Source organism: Nicotiana attenuata, chromosome 7, assembly GCF_001879085.1.
Source record: "Nicotiana attenuata strain UT chromosome 7, NIATTr2, whole genome shotgun sequence".
Taxonomy (NCBI): Eukaryota; Viridiplantae; Streptophyta; class Magnoliopsida; order Solanales; family Solanaceae; genus Nicotiana; species Nicotiana attenuata.
In genome coordinates, this window is record NC_031995.1 from 88,070,434 (window position 1) to 88,088,799 (window position 18,366).

An 18,366-nucleotide genomic window follows, 5' to 3' on the forward strand; every position below is an offset into this window, starting at 1 on the left:
GAAACGTAAAGTTACGACCACCACAACCCAACCCCTCCCCCTCCCCTCCCCCTCCCCCCCCCCCCCGGTGTGGTATTGAAGTTAAAATATCAATTGGTATCAAAGCGGTTATCCTTGAAAAGGCTAACACCTTAGGAACATATCAAGATGAGCGCACCACCTGGAAACTGGGAAGGGCAATTCACTACTAGGCCACCACTCTTTAATGGCCAGTACTATTCTTGGTGGAAAAACAGGATGAGAGATCACATCATCGGAGAAAACTATGAGCTATGGGATATTGTCACTGATGGTCCCCTGGCTTCCATGAAGAAGAATGTTGAAGGAGTAGATGTGCCAAAAATGAGAGCTGACTGCACTGCTGAGAACTTGAGGAAATAGGAGAAGAATGTTAAGGCCATGAAATATCTTATGTGTGGACTTGGTTCAGACGAGTACAGTAGAATTCAAAGTTGTACCACTGATCTGGGACACTTTGCAAGTGGTTCATGAAGTAACACCTCAAGTGAAGAGGTCTAGAGGAACACAATTGTATCCTCTATGAGAATTTCACCATGAAGGAAGGGGAAACCATCCAGGAGATGTATACAAGGTTCACCATACTGACAAATGAACTTAAGTCTCTTGGAAGGATTATCCCTGAAAAAGATAGAGTTGAGAAGATTTTGACAAGGGTTCTACCAGTCACTCGGGAGAGCAAAATCACTGTCATTCAGGAATCAAAGAACATTGTCACTCTCAAGTTGGATGAGCTAATTGAAAATCTCACTGCTTATGAACTTAGAAGGCAAACCATGAAGATGGATGTACCCAAGAAGGAAAGGAGCCTAGCACTCATAATCACTGAAGGTTCTAAACTAGAAGATGATGAAATGGCCATGATCACAAAGGACTTCAAGAAGTACCTAATGAGAAGAAAGGGTCCTTCAAGAAGTGGAAACTACAGCAAACCAAGGGTTCCTGGAAAGAAAACCAATGAGGGGTGTTACAAGTGTGGGAAGACTGATCACCACATTAAAAACTGCCCTCAATGGGAAATTGAATGGATGAAGGAAAGAGTTGAACGAAGAAACAGGAATAATGAACAGGTTCAACCCAAGAAGAACAAAGGATCAACAAAGGCTATGGTTGCTTCTTGGGGGGAAAGCTCAGATGATGAAGATGAAGATGAACAATCACTTATGGCCATTGGAGAATCTGATGAGGAATCTGAGGTAAGTGTAATTCATCTCAAAGACAAGATTAAATTTTTGTCTAAAGAAAGGCTATCTGAGTTACTTCTGGATTTCATTGATAAATCTGAGGATCTAAACAATGAAAAGGAACATCTTTCTAAGGAATGTGTGATTTTTAAAGCTAAGTGCAAAAATCTGGAACTTAGGGCTAGTGAAAGTGATAGTAAAATGCTGAGTTAAAGAACCAGGTTCATGAACTTGACACCACTGCCCTAGAGCTTAGATTAGAAAATCTAAATTGAAATTAGGAACATGTAAAAGAAAGTTGATCACACACAACTCACTTAGAAGAAAACCTAGGAAAAATGAAAGATGAGTTGTACAAAAGAGATGAGCAGATAAGAGCCCTAAAGGATGATCTAAGCAAGGTCAAGCACGAGCTAGACAGAACCTGTGAACGGAACAGGTCCTCCGATGCACTTTCATGGCTACATGAACACCATAGTATCAATAAGAGAGAACTTGGCTACGGGACCCCTGCACCAAAGTGGGATCCCAAAAGCAAGTACCTCACACTTCCTGAGAACAAAATTTGCACACACTGTGGTAAAACTGGTCACTACAAAAGTGAATGTACTGTAAAAAAAGGCTTTCACCTCTACCAAATGTTTTGTAATTAATCTTAACACTGACAAGATTGTTTTGCAGAACAATATATACATTGTAGATCTGTCCACACTTTCAAAAAATGAACTCACTTGCTTAAGTGTGTTGGACAATGATGCCCTCCTTTGGCACAAGAGACTTGGACATGCAAATCTGAGTCAACTCAACAAATTAGTCTCCAAGGACATGGTGATAGGGCTTCCTAACATCAAGTTTAAGGAAGACAAAGTTTGTGAGGCTTGTGCAAGGTGGAATCAGGTAAGATCCTCTTTTAAATGCAAGAAAGTGGTAAGCACCACCAGAACGATGGAACTGGTCCATATGGATCTCTGTGGTCCAATGAGAATATTAAGCAGAGGTGGCAAAAGATATGTGATGGTGCTTGTTGATGACTACTCTAGCTTTATGTGGACATTGTTTTTAATATCTAAAGATGAAGCATTTGACATGTTTACTTCCTTTATTAGAAAAACTCCGAAACAACTAGGCAATCAACTTGCATCAATTAGGTCTGATCATGGAACTGGATTTGGAAAAAGATAAGTTTGCTAAATTTTATGATGACCATGGCATAATCATAATTTTTCTGCTCCTAGGACTCCACAACAAAATGGAGTAGTTGAAAGAAAGAATAGGACACTTGAATATATGGCTAGGACTATGCTTCTTTCTAGTAAACTACCTCATAGCTTCTGGGCAGAAGCTATAAATACTGCATGCTACATCATCAATAGGTGCATGACTAGACCTCTTATAGAGAAGACTCCCTATGAGTTACTTAAAGGGAGAAAACCAAATATAACTCATCTTAGGGCATTTGGATGCAAGTGCTTTGTGCACAACAATGGTAAAGATTCCCTAGGTAAGTTTGATCCCAGAAGTGATGAGGGAGTATTCTTGGGATATCTTCACATAGTAAAGCTTATAAGGTATACAACAAAAGAACTATGTGCGTAGAAGAAAGTGTATATGTGGTTTTTGATGAAACTAACATTCTTTCTGAGAGACAGGAACATGAAGATGAAGTAATTGGGCTGGTAAGAAATTTAAATGAAATCACAGACCAGGATGAACTGCACCAGAAGAAGGAACATGTGATGGAATAGGTTCTTCTATTCAGGGCAATCTGACAGAGGGAACTGAACAAAGAGGAACTGAATCTCATACCTCGATAGAACCAGTCCATAAACATGTTCCTCAGCAACAAAACATTGGAGAAACATCAAGAGGAAGCCAGTTGATTGTGAAACCTTACAAGTACCAAAGTTCTCATACCATTGAGAACATAATTACTTATCGAACCTCTGGAATTAAAACCAGATCTTCATTAAAGAATGTTTGTGCTTTTGATGCTTTCTTATCTCTTATTAAACCTAAAAATGTTGTTAAAGCTTTACAGGATGCATACTGGGTAAATGCAATGCAAGATAAACTCAACCAATTTGAAAGGAGTCAAGTAAGGCATCTGGTACCAAGACCCAAGGACAGATCAGTAATTGGCACAAAATGGGTCTTCGGAAACAAACTTGATGGAGATGGAACAGTTACAAGGAACAAGGCAAGATTGGTGGTTCAAGGATAAAGCCAAGAGGAGACGATAGACTATGATGAGACCTTTGCTCCAGTTGCAAGGTTGGAAGCAATAAGACTCCTCATAGCCTTTGCTGCTTACATAGAAGTCACTCTTCACCAGATGGACGTCAAGAGTGCCTTCCTCAATGGCTATTTAAAGGAAGAAGTGTTTGTCAAGAAACCTCCAGGGTTTGAAAGCAAGGAGTGCCCTGATCATGTGTACAAACTTCACAAGGCACTCTATGGGCTCAAGCAGGCTCCTAGAGCATGGTATGAAAGATTATCAAAATTCCTGCTTGAGCATGGCTACAAGAGAGGTAAAATCGATAACACTTTATTCTTGAAGGAAAAAGGTAAAGACCTTCTAGTAGTACAGATATACGTTGATGATAAAATCTTTGGAGAAACTACTAATAAACTAAGTAAGGAGTTTGCTAAACTAATGGGGAGTGAATTTGAAATGAGTATGATGGGTGAGCTTAATTTCTTTTTAGGCTTATAAATTAAATAAATATCAAATGGAACTCTGATCCATCAGCAGAAATATGTGAAAGAGTTGCTTAAAAGGTTTAAAATGGAAGAATCAAAAGAAATCCATACTCCAATAGCAACAACCACAAAATTGGATATAGATGAACCTAGTTCATTTGTTGATTAGAAGTTGTATAGGGGAATGATTGATTCTCTTTTATATCTCACTACTAGCAGACCTGACATTGTATTCAGTGTAGGTCTTTATGCTCGATTTCAAGCAAATACAAAGGAGTCCCACTTGACTGTTGTCAAGAGAATATTGAGATACTTGAAAGGCACCACTGACCTTTGTCTTTGGTATCCAAAAGGTAGTAATTTTAACCTAGTGGGATATGCTGACGCTGATTATGTAGGTTTCCTTGTGGACAGAAGAGCACCTCAGGTATGGCACACTTTCTTGGTTCATGTCTTGTGTCATGGGCTACCAAAAAAGATAAATTCAGTGGCCTAATCTACTGCTAAGTTGAGTATGTTGTTGATGCTTCATGTTGTGCTCAATTGCTGTGGATCAAACAGCAATTATTGTGCTTTCGGATTGATGTTGGTTGCATCCCTATATTTTGTGATAAAACTAGTGCCATTAGTATGACAAAGAACCCGGTTATCATAAGAGAACTAAGCACATAGATGTTAGGCATCATTTTTTAAGGGACAACTATGAGAAAGGATTGATCACTCGGGAGTTTTGTGCTACTGACAAGCAAATTGCTGACATCTTCACAAAACTCTTAAGTAGAGATCACTTTGAGAGGAACAAGTTGGAATTAGGGATGATTAAGATCACCTAAAAGGTCCAGTTCAAGGTTAAACGGAAAAAAAAATGAAAAAAAAATTGGTTAGAAAATCTGTAAAAATCTTATACATAAGTAGATTAGATCTTGCTCAATCACATACTTTCAATAGTATACTTTTGTGCCATGTGTTAAATGACTCATTAATCTCTAATGATATTTTCTCTATTTTGGCAAATTTAGACTTACACAAGAGAATTATCGGTGAATAACCTGGTTCATCAAGATAACACGGTATGTTTTCTACACTCTGCATAATTTGAAATAATAATATGTGGATCATGAGCAGAGTCCTACCAAATTCCAAAGTTCTTTTGAACGTATCTATTACAAGTGAATCAGTTCCATTCAAAGACTCCCAACGGAATTAAACCACCTAGATATTAGGGATAGACCCCAACGTCTTTTCAAAACTGACATTTAGTTTGATTAGACTTCTAAGAGTCTGAAAAGCCTGTCGTTACCCATTAATTACCCCCTTTAAAATTTATCATCATCATCTCTGTCTTCACTCCATAATTTTCAAGCCGTCAAAATACTCTCCATCGTCTCTCATTATCCAAATTTCAATCTACCTCTTTTTTCTTCCAGAACCAAGCATAGCAATGACTAACCCTTCTGACAACCTCGGCACACCCCCAGCATGCAACTCATCTTCAACCACTCCTCAACCTAAGAAAAGAAGAGTTAAGATGTTTGCTCGCAAGAAAGTGGCTGGGAGGGAATTTTCAAAGAAATTAGACGCTCAATTGAAGGCTAGCCAAGCACAAGAACCCCAGAACTCTGAAGAATCCTTCAAGTCTGCTACTGAGGGGGAAGAAACTGGGTCTTCTGACTTAGAACAGGTAACCTCTTGCCCAAATACTACTACTGAAGTCATTTCTGAGTTAGCTGAGAATCTGGAGTTTCTGACAAGTTCATTCTGGTTGGATCAGTGGTTGATGTAGAATCTTCTGAGCCCAGAAGGATTGGTGGTAAAACTAAAAAGGAAATAGAAAAAGAGAGTGAGAGTGCTTGTGGTGAAGAAAGGGGAACGGGTAAAAGAGTGGTTGATTCTTCACTCACCTGATACAGGGATAATGGTTGTTTGTGGAGCAGAATCTGGTACAATGGAGGAAAGTATGAAAAAAACAGGGGGAAGTGGGTCTGGTGAAGCCGCTGAAGGACTGGTTAAAATTGGGCAAAATGTAGATGGACCTGGTTCATTCGTAGAAGAAACCCTCGCAGACCTATTAAAGAAAGTGAGTGAGAGCTACAACCCAAAGAAGAAGAGAACTTCCATGTCTAAGACCCCTGCACTGCTAAGGCTAACAAGAAAAGGAAGGATGCCCCTTCTGACACCATTGAAATTCCTCCACAAGAAGGAGAGCCACAAGAAGTCAGCTAAAGCAGAATGAGGCAGATTTGCAAAGAGCCTTAGAAGAAAGCAAAAGGAAAAAGGTTGAAAAAGGGAAGAAGAAGAAGAAGAAGAAGAAGAAGAAGAAGAAGTGGGTGAGCCTCTTGAGCTGTGGACGTTGATGAGATGGAACTGGTCCATCAAGATAAAGATGTGATTGAAGAGGTGGAATCAGACTCCCAAACCCAAGAAATCCAAGACTTTCACTAAGAAGTCTACTTCGAAGTCAACATTTGTTGAACCATCCACCCTGGCAAAAGGGACCAGATCTGCAGTGAAAACTAAACAAGTAAAAATTGTTGAGGAAGAAGAATGGAGTGGAGAGAAAGAGGAAGATGATTTAGATACTGAGAAGGACAAGATGGACAAGTTTGGCAAGAGGACAATTTTGAAGGGTAGACTCCTCAGGGATTTGGAAGAGGAAGGGATGGTGCTGGTGTTGGAGAAATTGGAATTGCAAGGCAGGAAGGACATGGTCCTTCAGTTGGATGGCAGGTTGGGAAGGAGTGAAACTGTTAAATTTATGGCAAATGTTGCAGTGAAGGATGAACGAGTTACCAGCCTGGTGAAAGGAGTGCAAATCTCTTTCAACGTAAAGGAGCTAGGTAAAATTCTAGGTGTACCTGCTGAGGGGTACAATGACTACACAAAGCTTAAGTGGCCAAGCCTGGAAAACCTTCCTATAGCCTTGTTCATCACCAGAAAATTCAGTGACAATGAGGAGGAACTAGAGCCCAAGGCTGGGTACAAGAGTGAGATGAAGCCGTCCCATAAAGTGTTGTTCGAATTTGTCATCAAATGTGTTCTGCCAAAGGCAGGAAAGGAAGCACATTGCAAACTTCATGGACTTGGAACTTATGGAGTGTTTGGATAGTGGGAAGCAGATTAATTGGCCTGGATTTATAATCCAGCTTCTTGATACGGTTATCAATGGCACCAATTTTCATGCAATTTTCTATGGCTTCATTCTCACAGCTGTGCTAGCACATTTTAAAGGTGGCTACAAATAAAGTTCACTTTGGGGCAAAAACTCTGATTGCTTGTGACTATGAGGTCCATACCACTCCTAATGAACCTGGTTCATCCAAGAAGGCACCAGTCAATAGCAAGGTCAGAGCCTTGGTACAGGAGAGTGGGGTAAAGGATGTTGGGATTGAGAGGCTGAAGAAAAGGTTGGCTGAGGTGGAGACTGAGAGAGATGCTCTCAGAACTGAGCTAGCAAGAGAAAAGGAGAAGAATGATGGCATTCTTCAAGACATGCTGAAACTTCTCCAAGCCAAAAACTAAGCACCTAATTCTTCCAAGCCTTAAGCTCCTAGCCTAGTGTAGTTCCTTCAGTGACCCAGTTTGGGATGTTTTCTGTTTGCTCATGTTTTTAGTATTTTTATTCCTTCTATGCTTTGTGGAAGAATCATATCAAGTATCAAAGAAATCTGCTGGTTTTTGCTCTAACTGTTTGTTTATATTTCTTTGATGGTTGAAATGCTTAGGTTGATCTATGATGATTGATCCATGTTTGCATTTGAAGTAGCCCCAGTGGCCATGAGTAAGTTTAAAATCTGGTTATCTCACATTTTTTATGCAACTTTTAGATGATGCCAAAAGGGGAAAAAAGGATTGTGCTTTATACTTTGAACAGTGATGTTTGTAACCTAATGTACCTGGTCCTTGATGATAAGTGATAAAAAGAAAAAATGTTTCTAACATTGTGTTGATGTTGAGCTAAGTTTAAACAGGGCCTAAGCTTATGAAAAGCACATAGTTTGTCATAATCAAAAAGGAGGAATTTGTTGGCCCAAGTGAAGGTTAGTTTTGACGATTGACAAAGGAAGCTCGGGCATGAACCAAGTCCATCCCTTGTGGTGCATAGAAACGAGCAGATTCAAGCATGTGGGATGCACGTGAAGGAGATAAGCTTAACTTGGCATATTTGATATCTCCTGATCGAAAAGGATGCATAGTTGATAAGGAGAAGGGCTCCTTACTCAAAGAGAACATTGTCCAAGATAAGGAATGAGTTAGAAGTTGAGATCAACTAGAACTCTTCCACCACAGAAGAGCGGCATTAGAACTCTAGTTATTTCTTAATCTACTAACTTTATATATTGCAGGATGTTCTTATTTTACAGGTATGCACAAACGCAGAAGTTAAACGGGAATTTAGAGCAAAATAGCAAGGCATTTTGCAAGCAGTTCGTGTGTGATTCAAGTGTGCAAACCTGAAGCTACATGAACCAGATAGAAGAACCAGTTCCAAGTGTCTGTCTTTTATTCTAGTTCAATTGTAGTAGGTGTTTTCGTATTGTACCTTTCAGCTTTATCTAGAGGCAATTGTAATAGGTACTCGGAGTATTCAAGTTAGAGTTAACTTGAAGTTGTCGCAACAGTTAGAGGTTGTTTGCCACAACGGGATTAGAGTTAATCCTAGGTTTACAAAAGTATTTTGTAAATGCAGTTTTCTGGCTCAGTGATTTAGTGGAGAGTTTGGGAAAATTCTACTGGGAAGTAGGTCGTGGTTTTTTCACCTTTTGAGCCAGGTGTTTTCCACGTAAAATACTTGTGTTCTTTACTTTCCGCATTTACTATTTCTCCAATACTAGATTAAGGAACACTTAGAAGAACCATGTCCTTCTATAATCAGTTTAAGCGAAAAATTGGACACCACACAAATCACTCCCCTCTTGTGTGGTATTGAAGTTAAAACATCAACAAGTTTCTATTTTTGGACAATTTACCCTTCACACTAAAAAGTCTTAATGGCATGCAAAAATTAGCTGCACTTCTGACCAATTAAGTTTTAAGTGTATTTTGCACTTCAAACTAAAAAAGTCTTATGTCCATGCAAAAACTAGCCGCACTTTAGAATAAAACAGTCTTAAGTACATCTTATGTTAGCAACTTCAAGAAATTTTTCAACTTGAGACCCGCTAGGTCTAAAGTTAATCCTAAAGCGGATAAACTTATAAATTTTTGTGCAATACGGATATAACTTCAATGATAATCCCAAGATTCAGTATATATGCAAATACCCCAATAATAATTATTAGTCGATGAGCACTCTAGTTTCCCAAACACAACTGTTATTTCCCAATATCTTATTATGATTCACATTAGCTTCACTGAATTGCTTTGTTTTCGCATTAGAACTTTCTAACTAGATAGTTTGCAACATGACATTAGAGTAAAGTTCAAAAGGAGTGAGAAAGCGGCAGAAAAGAAACAAAACCAAGTGTACAAAATATCAACTCATATTTGTTAGGGGAATATATATCAGTACTTAGCATGATTTAGTCCAAGCACTAAAAAATTGTTGCCCACTTACACAGAAGGCGGCAGTCGTCTGAGATTGAGGTTGACATCTCTAATTAAACTCTTACCCAGTTTAGGGGTAGATAAATTAAAATTAATTATATTTTATAGAAGGGTCTTCAATATGTTCCATTTCGTGCGAGGCTGCATTTTTTTTTTTTGCTTTAGCGCTAGCCTGTAAAAATATTTCTCCACCCAAATGGCGAGACATAAAACAAGATATCTACTTATTTTGATATCATATTGTTAGATTTTTCTTAATTATGTATGTGACCCAATAAACTTAATGACCTTAATTAATATTTAATTATGAAAAATCTCGTCCGTCCGGTCGGTTACTTGATGGACGTATCGGATTAAATGATAACCTTTATAAATTGGTTTTCTCACCCCATCCATTGGGATTACCATTTTTTTTATCCTCTTTTTTATCACAAAGACGGCGGTAATACAAGCTCGACAAGTTCTCAATTAGTAAGTTATTGAACTCTTTCAAAGGTGGTTGCTTCTAGCGAATAACGATTATTTAGAAGTCTTAGCTATAACATTAAAAAAATTATAGCGTCTATGTATAGTCGTATAACTTAAATGTTACTAAAAAACTTAAAGGCAATGGGGCCATTGAGGAAAATAGAAATGTTGTCAGGCCATTATCATGAAACTCTCCAACTGAAGAAATGTGTGATGTTGTCGTGGACCATACCCCCGCAATTCCTCAACATTATGAACTTAGGGCAAATCCAATTGTAGATTTCATTAAATATTTTACAAATAAAACGCGTGATAGTACCCTCCAAACAAAGATAATAAATGAATCTGGGGTCAATTTGTTTACTGTTTGTGGGTCAAGGGGGCACATGAAAATCTTTTTTCCTAAATAAAATTCCATCAACGCGTTCTTTTTTTTTCCTTTTTTCCCTTCATTGACAGCTCATGTACACCCCCAACCTCAAAATAACTTTCCCTCTAAGCAAAACCAAGTATAGTGTATATAGAAGGAATGTAGGCACATAAATACATCTGTATTGTAACACAGATCCGACATTCTTTTAACGAAAGAGTTGTGCACTCACTAAGACTTAGGTAAATGTTTTATGTGTGTTGAATGTTTTACCAAATTAAAAAATATAAATTTAATAGTTGGAAATCGAATGAAATGTATGTATCTTGCATATATTAATTTAGTGTTAAACTAAACGAAAAGCTTTAGCCTTTACCAATGTGAAATCACTTTGAAATTTCTTAACACCACCCAGGGTGGTATAATGAAATAATACAAGTTCTTCATCCTTAATCAAAGACTTGAATTCGAGTTTATTCGCTTTAACTTCAAGTACTAAGAATGAAGTCTTGTTTAGTAGTAAAAGGGTCCTAACGATTTTACCTGTCACTAATATAGAGTACAGAACTAAACCTAATTAACATTGTAGAGTCTATACAATAAAATAGTGTAAAAAAACAAATTGAATTAAAATAAAGTAGACCTTGGGGAAAGAAAAAGACGAAGACGAATGTACAAACTTGGCTTCCAGAAAAGAACTCTGAGATTCATCAGACAACATCAACGAAGCATTGCACATTTCTCCACAACTAAACCATTGTTTCGTGCTTGGCACTATTCCAATACTAGTAGTTGTATAATATATTAATATCATTTGAAAATATATATATTAAAAGAAAGCTATACTTTAATCAATGAAACATCGAAAGAGATACCAAAAAAAGAAAAGCCAGTTAATGGACAACTACTATGGTCAAAGTGACAGAGTGCTAAAGCATGTGCTGAAACATGAAAATAGATCTTTAGGCATGTTAGGCCCCCCTTTCGTACTTTGACCATCACCACAACAAATTGATGAAATACTATAAAAAAAAAAAAATATGCCATGTACAAAATATTTAGGGAATGTAGAGTTTGGAGAAACACCGCACCCAAGAGTATAACACAACCTATTTGATGCAAGCCTTAGTGGCTAATTTTACAGCATGAACAAGTGAATAAGCCGTACAGCAACAAGTTCACCGTTGCTCTAACTTCCACTTAGAACAAAAAACTAAAGATTCAAAAAGAAAAATTAAAGAACAAAAAGCAATTTAAATTTTGGATTGCAATTAAATATAATAAATAATGGGTATAATTATTGATTAATTATAACTGACCATATGCCATGGACAGCTATTCATACACTGACAATAAAATATGAGAATAGAAAGGGTTGTAATTCCAACCAAAACATGAGCCCAACCCTTTTTCACCATCTCTTAGCAAAAAAAAAAACTATTTTAGAGACTTATTTTTCCTTACTAGTATTACCTAATCTAAAAACCAACCAAAGAAAAATCTCATATCCGCCAATACTTTTTTCTTGAATCTTTGAACCTTTCAATATCTTATTTTCCCTTAAACCCTAATATACTAACCCCAACCAAAAAAGTCCCTATTTTGTTTGACTGCTAAAAACATCTTCGTCATCGTCTTCCTTCTGAAACTAACTACCCTATACTTGTTCAAATCTTCAGTACCAAAAAAACAAACAAACAAATCACTTTTCTGCTTCAATAAGACTTCAAAAAAACACTAATATCATTTTCTGCGTCAGTAAGTCCACTCCTGAGGAAGTTGAAGTTCTTGGGCCATTGACACTGGCTGTATTCTCTGATTTCTCCTCTGTTGAGCTGCCGCCATATTATTTCGGTATTTCAATCCACCATCTGAACCACAAAAAAACACAAATCAGATAATTTTCCCAAAATTAAAAATAAATTGGACTGTAATTAGGGTAGGATTAAGAAATAAATATTACCAGTAGCTGGAGTGAAATTAGACTGTGGCCTAGTAGCAGCATCCATAGCTTCTAAATTCAAATTCAAGGCTTGGACCACCCTGTCTGGCAATATAACTGGACAACCTGAATTCACACCAAACAAATTGAAGCATCAGATAAACAGAACAAACCGACACCAAAAAAGAAAAAAAATAACATGTGGTTCAAAGAGATAAGAAATAACAGACCAATATTTTTATGGGTTTAAGTTATATAAACTAATTTTTTACACTATTAACATGCTTTACCAGATCATAGTAATACTTATCAAGAAATTAAACTATAATTACTTGAAACCGTTCATACAACCAAAAAGGTCCAAATCTTCTCTTGGGTAACTAAAAATGAATTATAATATACCTAGAAAGCTGAATCTACGGATTAAACTGTAACAGGGGAAGTAAAAAATTACCTGGTTTTTTTCTGGTTTCAGTTTGTGTACCAATTCTTCTAGGCAAAAAGACACCAGTTCCAGCACATTCCCGTTTAGGGCCAGGATTTCCAAGGAAAACAGCGCGCATGCCTGAACCAGCATTAGGCTGCTGCTGCTGAGACTGAGACTGTTGTAAAGTAGGCCAAGCAGAATTTGGCAAGTTCATTAAACTCCCCTTTACTCCATTTCTAGCCCTGTTCTCGGCTACTTGTTGTTGATTCTGGTTCAATGGAAACTGCCTATATCCACCTTGTTTCATCATTTGTTGTTGCTTCAAACGCTGAAACTGCAGTTACAAGGCTGAAATTAACAAACGCCCAAAACAAAAACTGAAAAATTTAAGAAAACATAGTGTATAACACTTACTTGAGCAACTTGCAATTGCTGGTAAGAAAGTGGAGGCTGATTTGAGTTAAATGAAGCGAGATTCGGTTTGGTATTTTTTGGACCAACAGGTAATGGACTTGTCTTCCGTGGAGGAGCAGCCCATATTCCACCTCCAGCTTTGTTATGGTTGTACAGTGCAGTTGACTCCTCCATCATTCTAATCCTCGCCACTTCTCCGGCGGCCGCATAAAGCAGATCCATAGACACCTCTGGCCTGGCCATTCGCGGCGGCGAAGATGCCTGTGACGGCCCGTTTGGGCTTCCACGACTTGACCCCTGTTTGCAACCGCATAACGTCGACTGTGGGGAACGTGACAAACCCCAACCCTAAGGGGAAAAAAACAGAAAAAACAAATTAGTCCAGAACAAATCAAAACAGTAAAAAAGTGAAAAGACTAATAAAATACACGATAAAAAATACCTTAGTGTTTTCCTGCAGAGTTGAGTGAGCCAGTTTTCTAGTTAACCCAGTGATATAATCATCTTCATCACTCTCAGTTTCTGTTGACCCGACGACAGACTCAACGGGCGAACTCAGATCCGAGTGAGAACCAAACGGGTTAAACCCATGAGAAAACGGATTATTCCCATCCTTACCGCTTTCACCAACACAAGAGTGGGTCTTAAAATCCATCAGAAGGTCATCGTCAGTAAGGAACTGAGGCGGAAGCCAAAACTCACAATCATCAAAATCTTTCTCCATCTTCAAATCCCACAGAATAACTAAGCAACTTTAGTATTTATAAACGAAAAGGAGGAAAAGAGCAATAAGTAAAAAAGAGTTTGCTGGTTTTTGAAGGTATAATTATACAGAGCAACAGTGATACAGAGAGAATGAAAAATAGATCGAGAGAGAGAAATGGAGGCAGCAAGTCTTTATAACGAAAAAAATTTCAAACCCTAGGTGTTGGGGAGTAGATTTTATGTTCACTTGCGGCGATAGAGAGTGGAGACACGCGCCAGGGCTATTTTTTGGGTGCGGGAGTTGTAGCCAGGTAAGAGGAGTGGGGCGTGAGTGGGCTCGGTCGACGAGTGGAGGGATTTTTAGTGGGTCCGCAATCTGACAGTAGTTGCACGGCTTGCATGTGAGCCGGTGATGGGTCCCACTATGGAAGTTGAATTAAATAGTGCAAATTTATTTAATTTAATTGGGAAATAAATACTAAGTACTAGTTAATTAATTTGGCCTAATGAGAAGGATTAACATCGTAATGACAACGTGTAGACGCCTTTGTGATAGGTTAAAGATGGGGGTGGATGATGACAATTGTTTCTCATCCACTCCCATGTGGCACTTCATGCTTTGCATGTAAGCAAACTCATGGAATTGGGTCCATGTACTTTGCTTTTTCTATTTTGACAATATAATATTTTCGTATCTTCTATAAATTATATAAATATTACATAATTAAATTAATTAGGTGGTGTTTATTTAAACAAAAACTGACCATTGTACCAATTTTTTCAGCCAAATGTCAATAGACAAGAAAAAAATTCGGGAGACTTTTGTCTAACATAGCATTAGGTTAAAAGAATTTACTCGTTTTTAACCAAACGTCACTAGGCCATTTAAAAGTTGAGTTTAAGCGGGCGTTTGACATAAAAATTATAATTTTAAAAAATAGTATTTAAATTTAAGTTAAAAAATAATACTCCGTATTTAAATTTTAAAATAATATTAAATATGTATTTTATTTGAAAAATATTTATGGACAAGTAGGGCCTAAAGAATTTTTGTAGCAGAGTTGATTAGCTACCTTAATTTTCATTTTATTTATGAGGATTCTATTGCTCACCTAGTCATCCCCTCCCGTATTTCTTCTTCCGGAAAAAAAAAACGAAATTAAGAATTTTACTATGGAGATTGAAATTGTGGTATTATTCAAATGTAAAATTAAACTTAAGTCCTTTTGCATTTATTTTATTTTTTATTATTTGCAGATTTTCCTTTCCTTCAATAAATCAATAAAATGGGAGATAAATTTTTTTCTCTTAAAAGTCAATTGTAGCTAAATATATTTATGCTAAACATAAATTAGTAGTCCTGGATAACAGTATAAATCAGCTTAATCAGCTAATTACATTATGTGCAAGAACATCTTGCATCACAAATGGATAGAATCTAACTATTTTTCCCTTTTTCTCGGGCGTTCATTGGTAAGTCATTATTATTTTAAATAAATCTCCCCTGCCTTTCTTTTTTGCATACATGTAATTGGTTCTCTTCATCTTTTTTTTTTCACTTATTAAATATTTTCCCTTTTTAACCTACTTATTGATACACACTATCCGTGTCTAAATTCTCCTAATTCTAGTTATTATAAAGTATTTAATTGACGGCAAATGTATCTGGTTTCATTAATTTCGACATGTTATATTACTCACGTATTTTGCATGTTAATTGTTGTGCGAATGAAATGAATGATCGAAAGAACTTCGTTGGCATTTATTCATCTATTAGTTTTTGGGGGGCGCGTTGCGCGTGTGACTTGTTTAAGTAAGATAATTTTCTAAAAGAAATCTCATAAATATTATACTACAAATTGTATAATAAAAATATTAATATTATAAGAATTGAGAAGATAATATTCATAAAAAGGAATTAGAAATAAAAATATGATATGCTTTCAATCTCAATTATAGTTTATTCAAAGCTTCAATTACACATCATACGCAAGAATACTAAAGAAGAAATAGTGATATATATATATATATATATATATATATATATATATATATATATATATATATATATATATATGTTTAATATTAGTACTTTAATTGAACAAATATACTTAACTAAAAAGATTTAAAATTGAAGTGCTTTGGTGAATCCTAGAGAAATTGTGTTGTGATATTCTTTATTAAAGATCTGTATTAGTATTAGTGGTTTGCATAAGTCAGATTAGTTCGGTTGATTCATTTAGAACAAAGACCTAAATCTAAAACTTGCATAACGATTCCTTACGTGTTTAAAATAAATTGAAAAAATCAGAAAGGTTCAAAAAGAAATCCTAAATTTTAGAAAAGTAATTTAATAATCAAACCTTTAGTTGACTTTCAAATCTTAAATATTCAAAAAAAAAATACAACTTTTTAATGTAACATTTAGTTTTAGATAACATAATACTTTTAACAATTTCTGACAAAAATAAAAAATAAATACAATAATTGCGTATATGGTAGTAGTTCAATAGGGAAGGACATAAAAAATAAAATATTAGTTGATTTCAATGTTCTAATTTAGTTATAGCAGAAAATTCAAATAAGGAAAGAATTTACGTAAGGTAATAGATTTTAAAGTCATGTATATTAAAAAATAAATTCAATTATAATTATAATTAGTTTATATAGTAATATAACCTAACTCTAAAAAATTTATATTTATCTATGCTATATTAACTTAGCATATTCTTAAGATCATCAACGTTTTTTTTTTGGTTGGAATCATCAACGTGTCTATATTGGAACGTCTTTCAAATAGTTCCAATATTAGTTTACTTCAAATACCTGTATATTCGACACTTTACACGGGCCAAACAATAGAAAAGAGAATATTTCATATTAGGACTTTCTACCTAGTTCAATTTCAATAAGGTAAAATTAATAATCAAAATTTTACTAGTTGATTGTACTATCCAAAATAACCTAAATTACAATTTTGTTCAATTTTAACTTAATTTTTGAAGGGTAAAAAAAGCGAACGATATTTCACTAAGGGCATTCGTGCTTCTAATATAGTAATATAGATATAAATATAGATTATTTATCGCGTAAGAGGATTATGGAGGTATTTTTAGAATTAGAACAATACAGATATAGTGAACTAAGTACGACTAGCACAAAAGTAGAGCATATCAATGTTATTCATTGAAATGAAAATGACAAAAGACCCAAATGTGCCTTTGAATTATTTATCTTTGACTTAATTTTGTCATCCATCATAAGTTGACAACAAAAAATATTCATCGTTACCCTTTCCTATCATATTTGACATATTTCAACTCGATTAATGAAATTCTCGTTCATGTTGATCTTTAAGGAGCGAATAGATATAAATTTTTTCGAATATTTTCACTATAGTGCATGTAATTGACACATAATTACACATTGTAATTTTAATAGTCACAGCCACATGGTAAAAATAGAAAACATTTTCTTCGGAAAAATTGTTCAAAAATACACTAAAAATTGTTCAAATGCCACCTTAATTATTCTTTTATAAGTTTTTGAAAAATTAAGATGAAATTTGGCGGGCATAAAAACACAAGACAAATATAGTCAGGGACCTGAGTGTACACTGAAAGCCTGTAAGGTCATGGTCAGCAAATCTCTCTGTTGCAGTGTTTCAGAGATATACTCTCTAATAAAACAAAGAATTACTAATGCACCAATCCCACTGTGGACATTGTTTAGTGGGCGTTTGGACATAAGTGTTATGTCGAGAAAGAGACAAACTCAAAAATAAAGAAGATAAAGAAAACTATTTTAACGTGAAAAATTCTTTAAATCGAAGGTAAATACCACGGGATCACAAAGATCCAAAAAGCTCCACTATAACAATAAGAGGGTTACAAAAGTTTTCCAAATTGGCTATACAACAAGTGTCAAAAACGGAGCAACAATAGTAACAAGGCAACAACTAATCAATTGAAGAAAGAGTATAATTCACAAAAACGAAGCTGTTGTTCGAGGCTCGAAATCAGATGCTACAAGCCTCCAAATCCGATCTTCACCGATCAAATACAAGACCAAGATGTTACGAACACTCGGTCAAAATTTCAGCCCGATCCAACGGTTAACGAATCGGAAAACGTGATTTGAAGTTGGCCGTTCGGAATAAAAAACTGCAGCAAAACAAATACTTTTCTTCTCTCTTCTCTATTGATGAAAGCTCTCTCAAAAACCACTCTTATGTGCTTAAGTCTTTCAAATACTTGTATCAATGAGCATAGAATAATTCTCCAAGGTTGTCCTATTTATAAATCATGAGTGGTGCTTTCTCTTAAAGCCAAAACCCACTCAAAATAGGAATAAACACCGAATCCAATTCCAAATAGGAATGGAAACCAAAAGAGAATAGGATTAGGCCGTTGGGCCTTTGGCTGGACAACATGGGCATGTGCCCAACAAACTCCCCCTCCAGCCAAGGCGCCAAATATGTCTTCAAGTAGAGGAACTATTGACAGGCTTCATGTCTGCCAATTTTCTGCAAAACGCATGCTTATCTGCAAGCTTCACCTATGAAGTCCTCAGGCTGCTCCATATAAATCTCATC

General features: G+C 36.0%; 1 protein-coding gene across 1 annotated transcript; it reads right to left on the reverse strand.

The window, feature by feature from the left end:
• On the reverse strand, positions 11,556-13,949 carry LOC109229431. Its single transcript, XM_019394867.1, has 5 exons — positions 13,510-13,949; positions 13,068-13,415; positions 12,681-12,987; positions 12,248-12,352; positions 11,556-12,155 (listed from the first exon to the last, which is right to left on the reverse strand). Exons 1-5 carry the CDS (start codon positions 13,789-13,791, stop codon positions 12,040-12,042), a joined length of 1,158 nt encoding a protein of 385 aa, XP_019250412.1. The 5' UTR covers positions 13,792-13,949; the 3' UTR covers positions 11,556-12,039.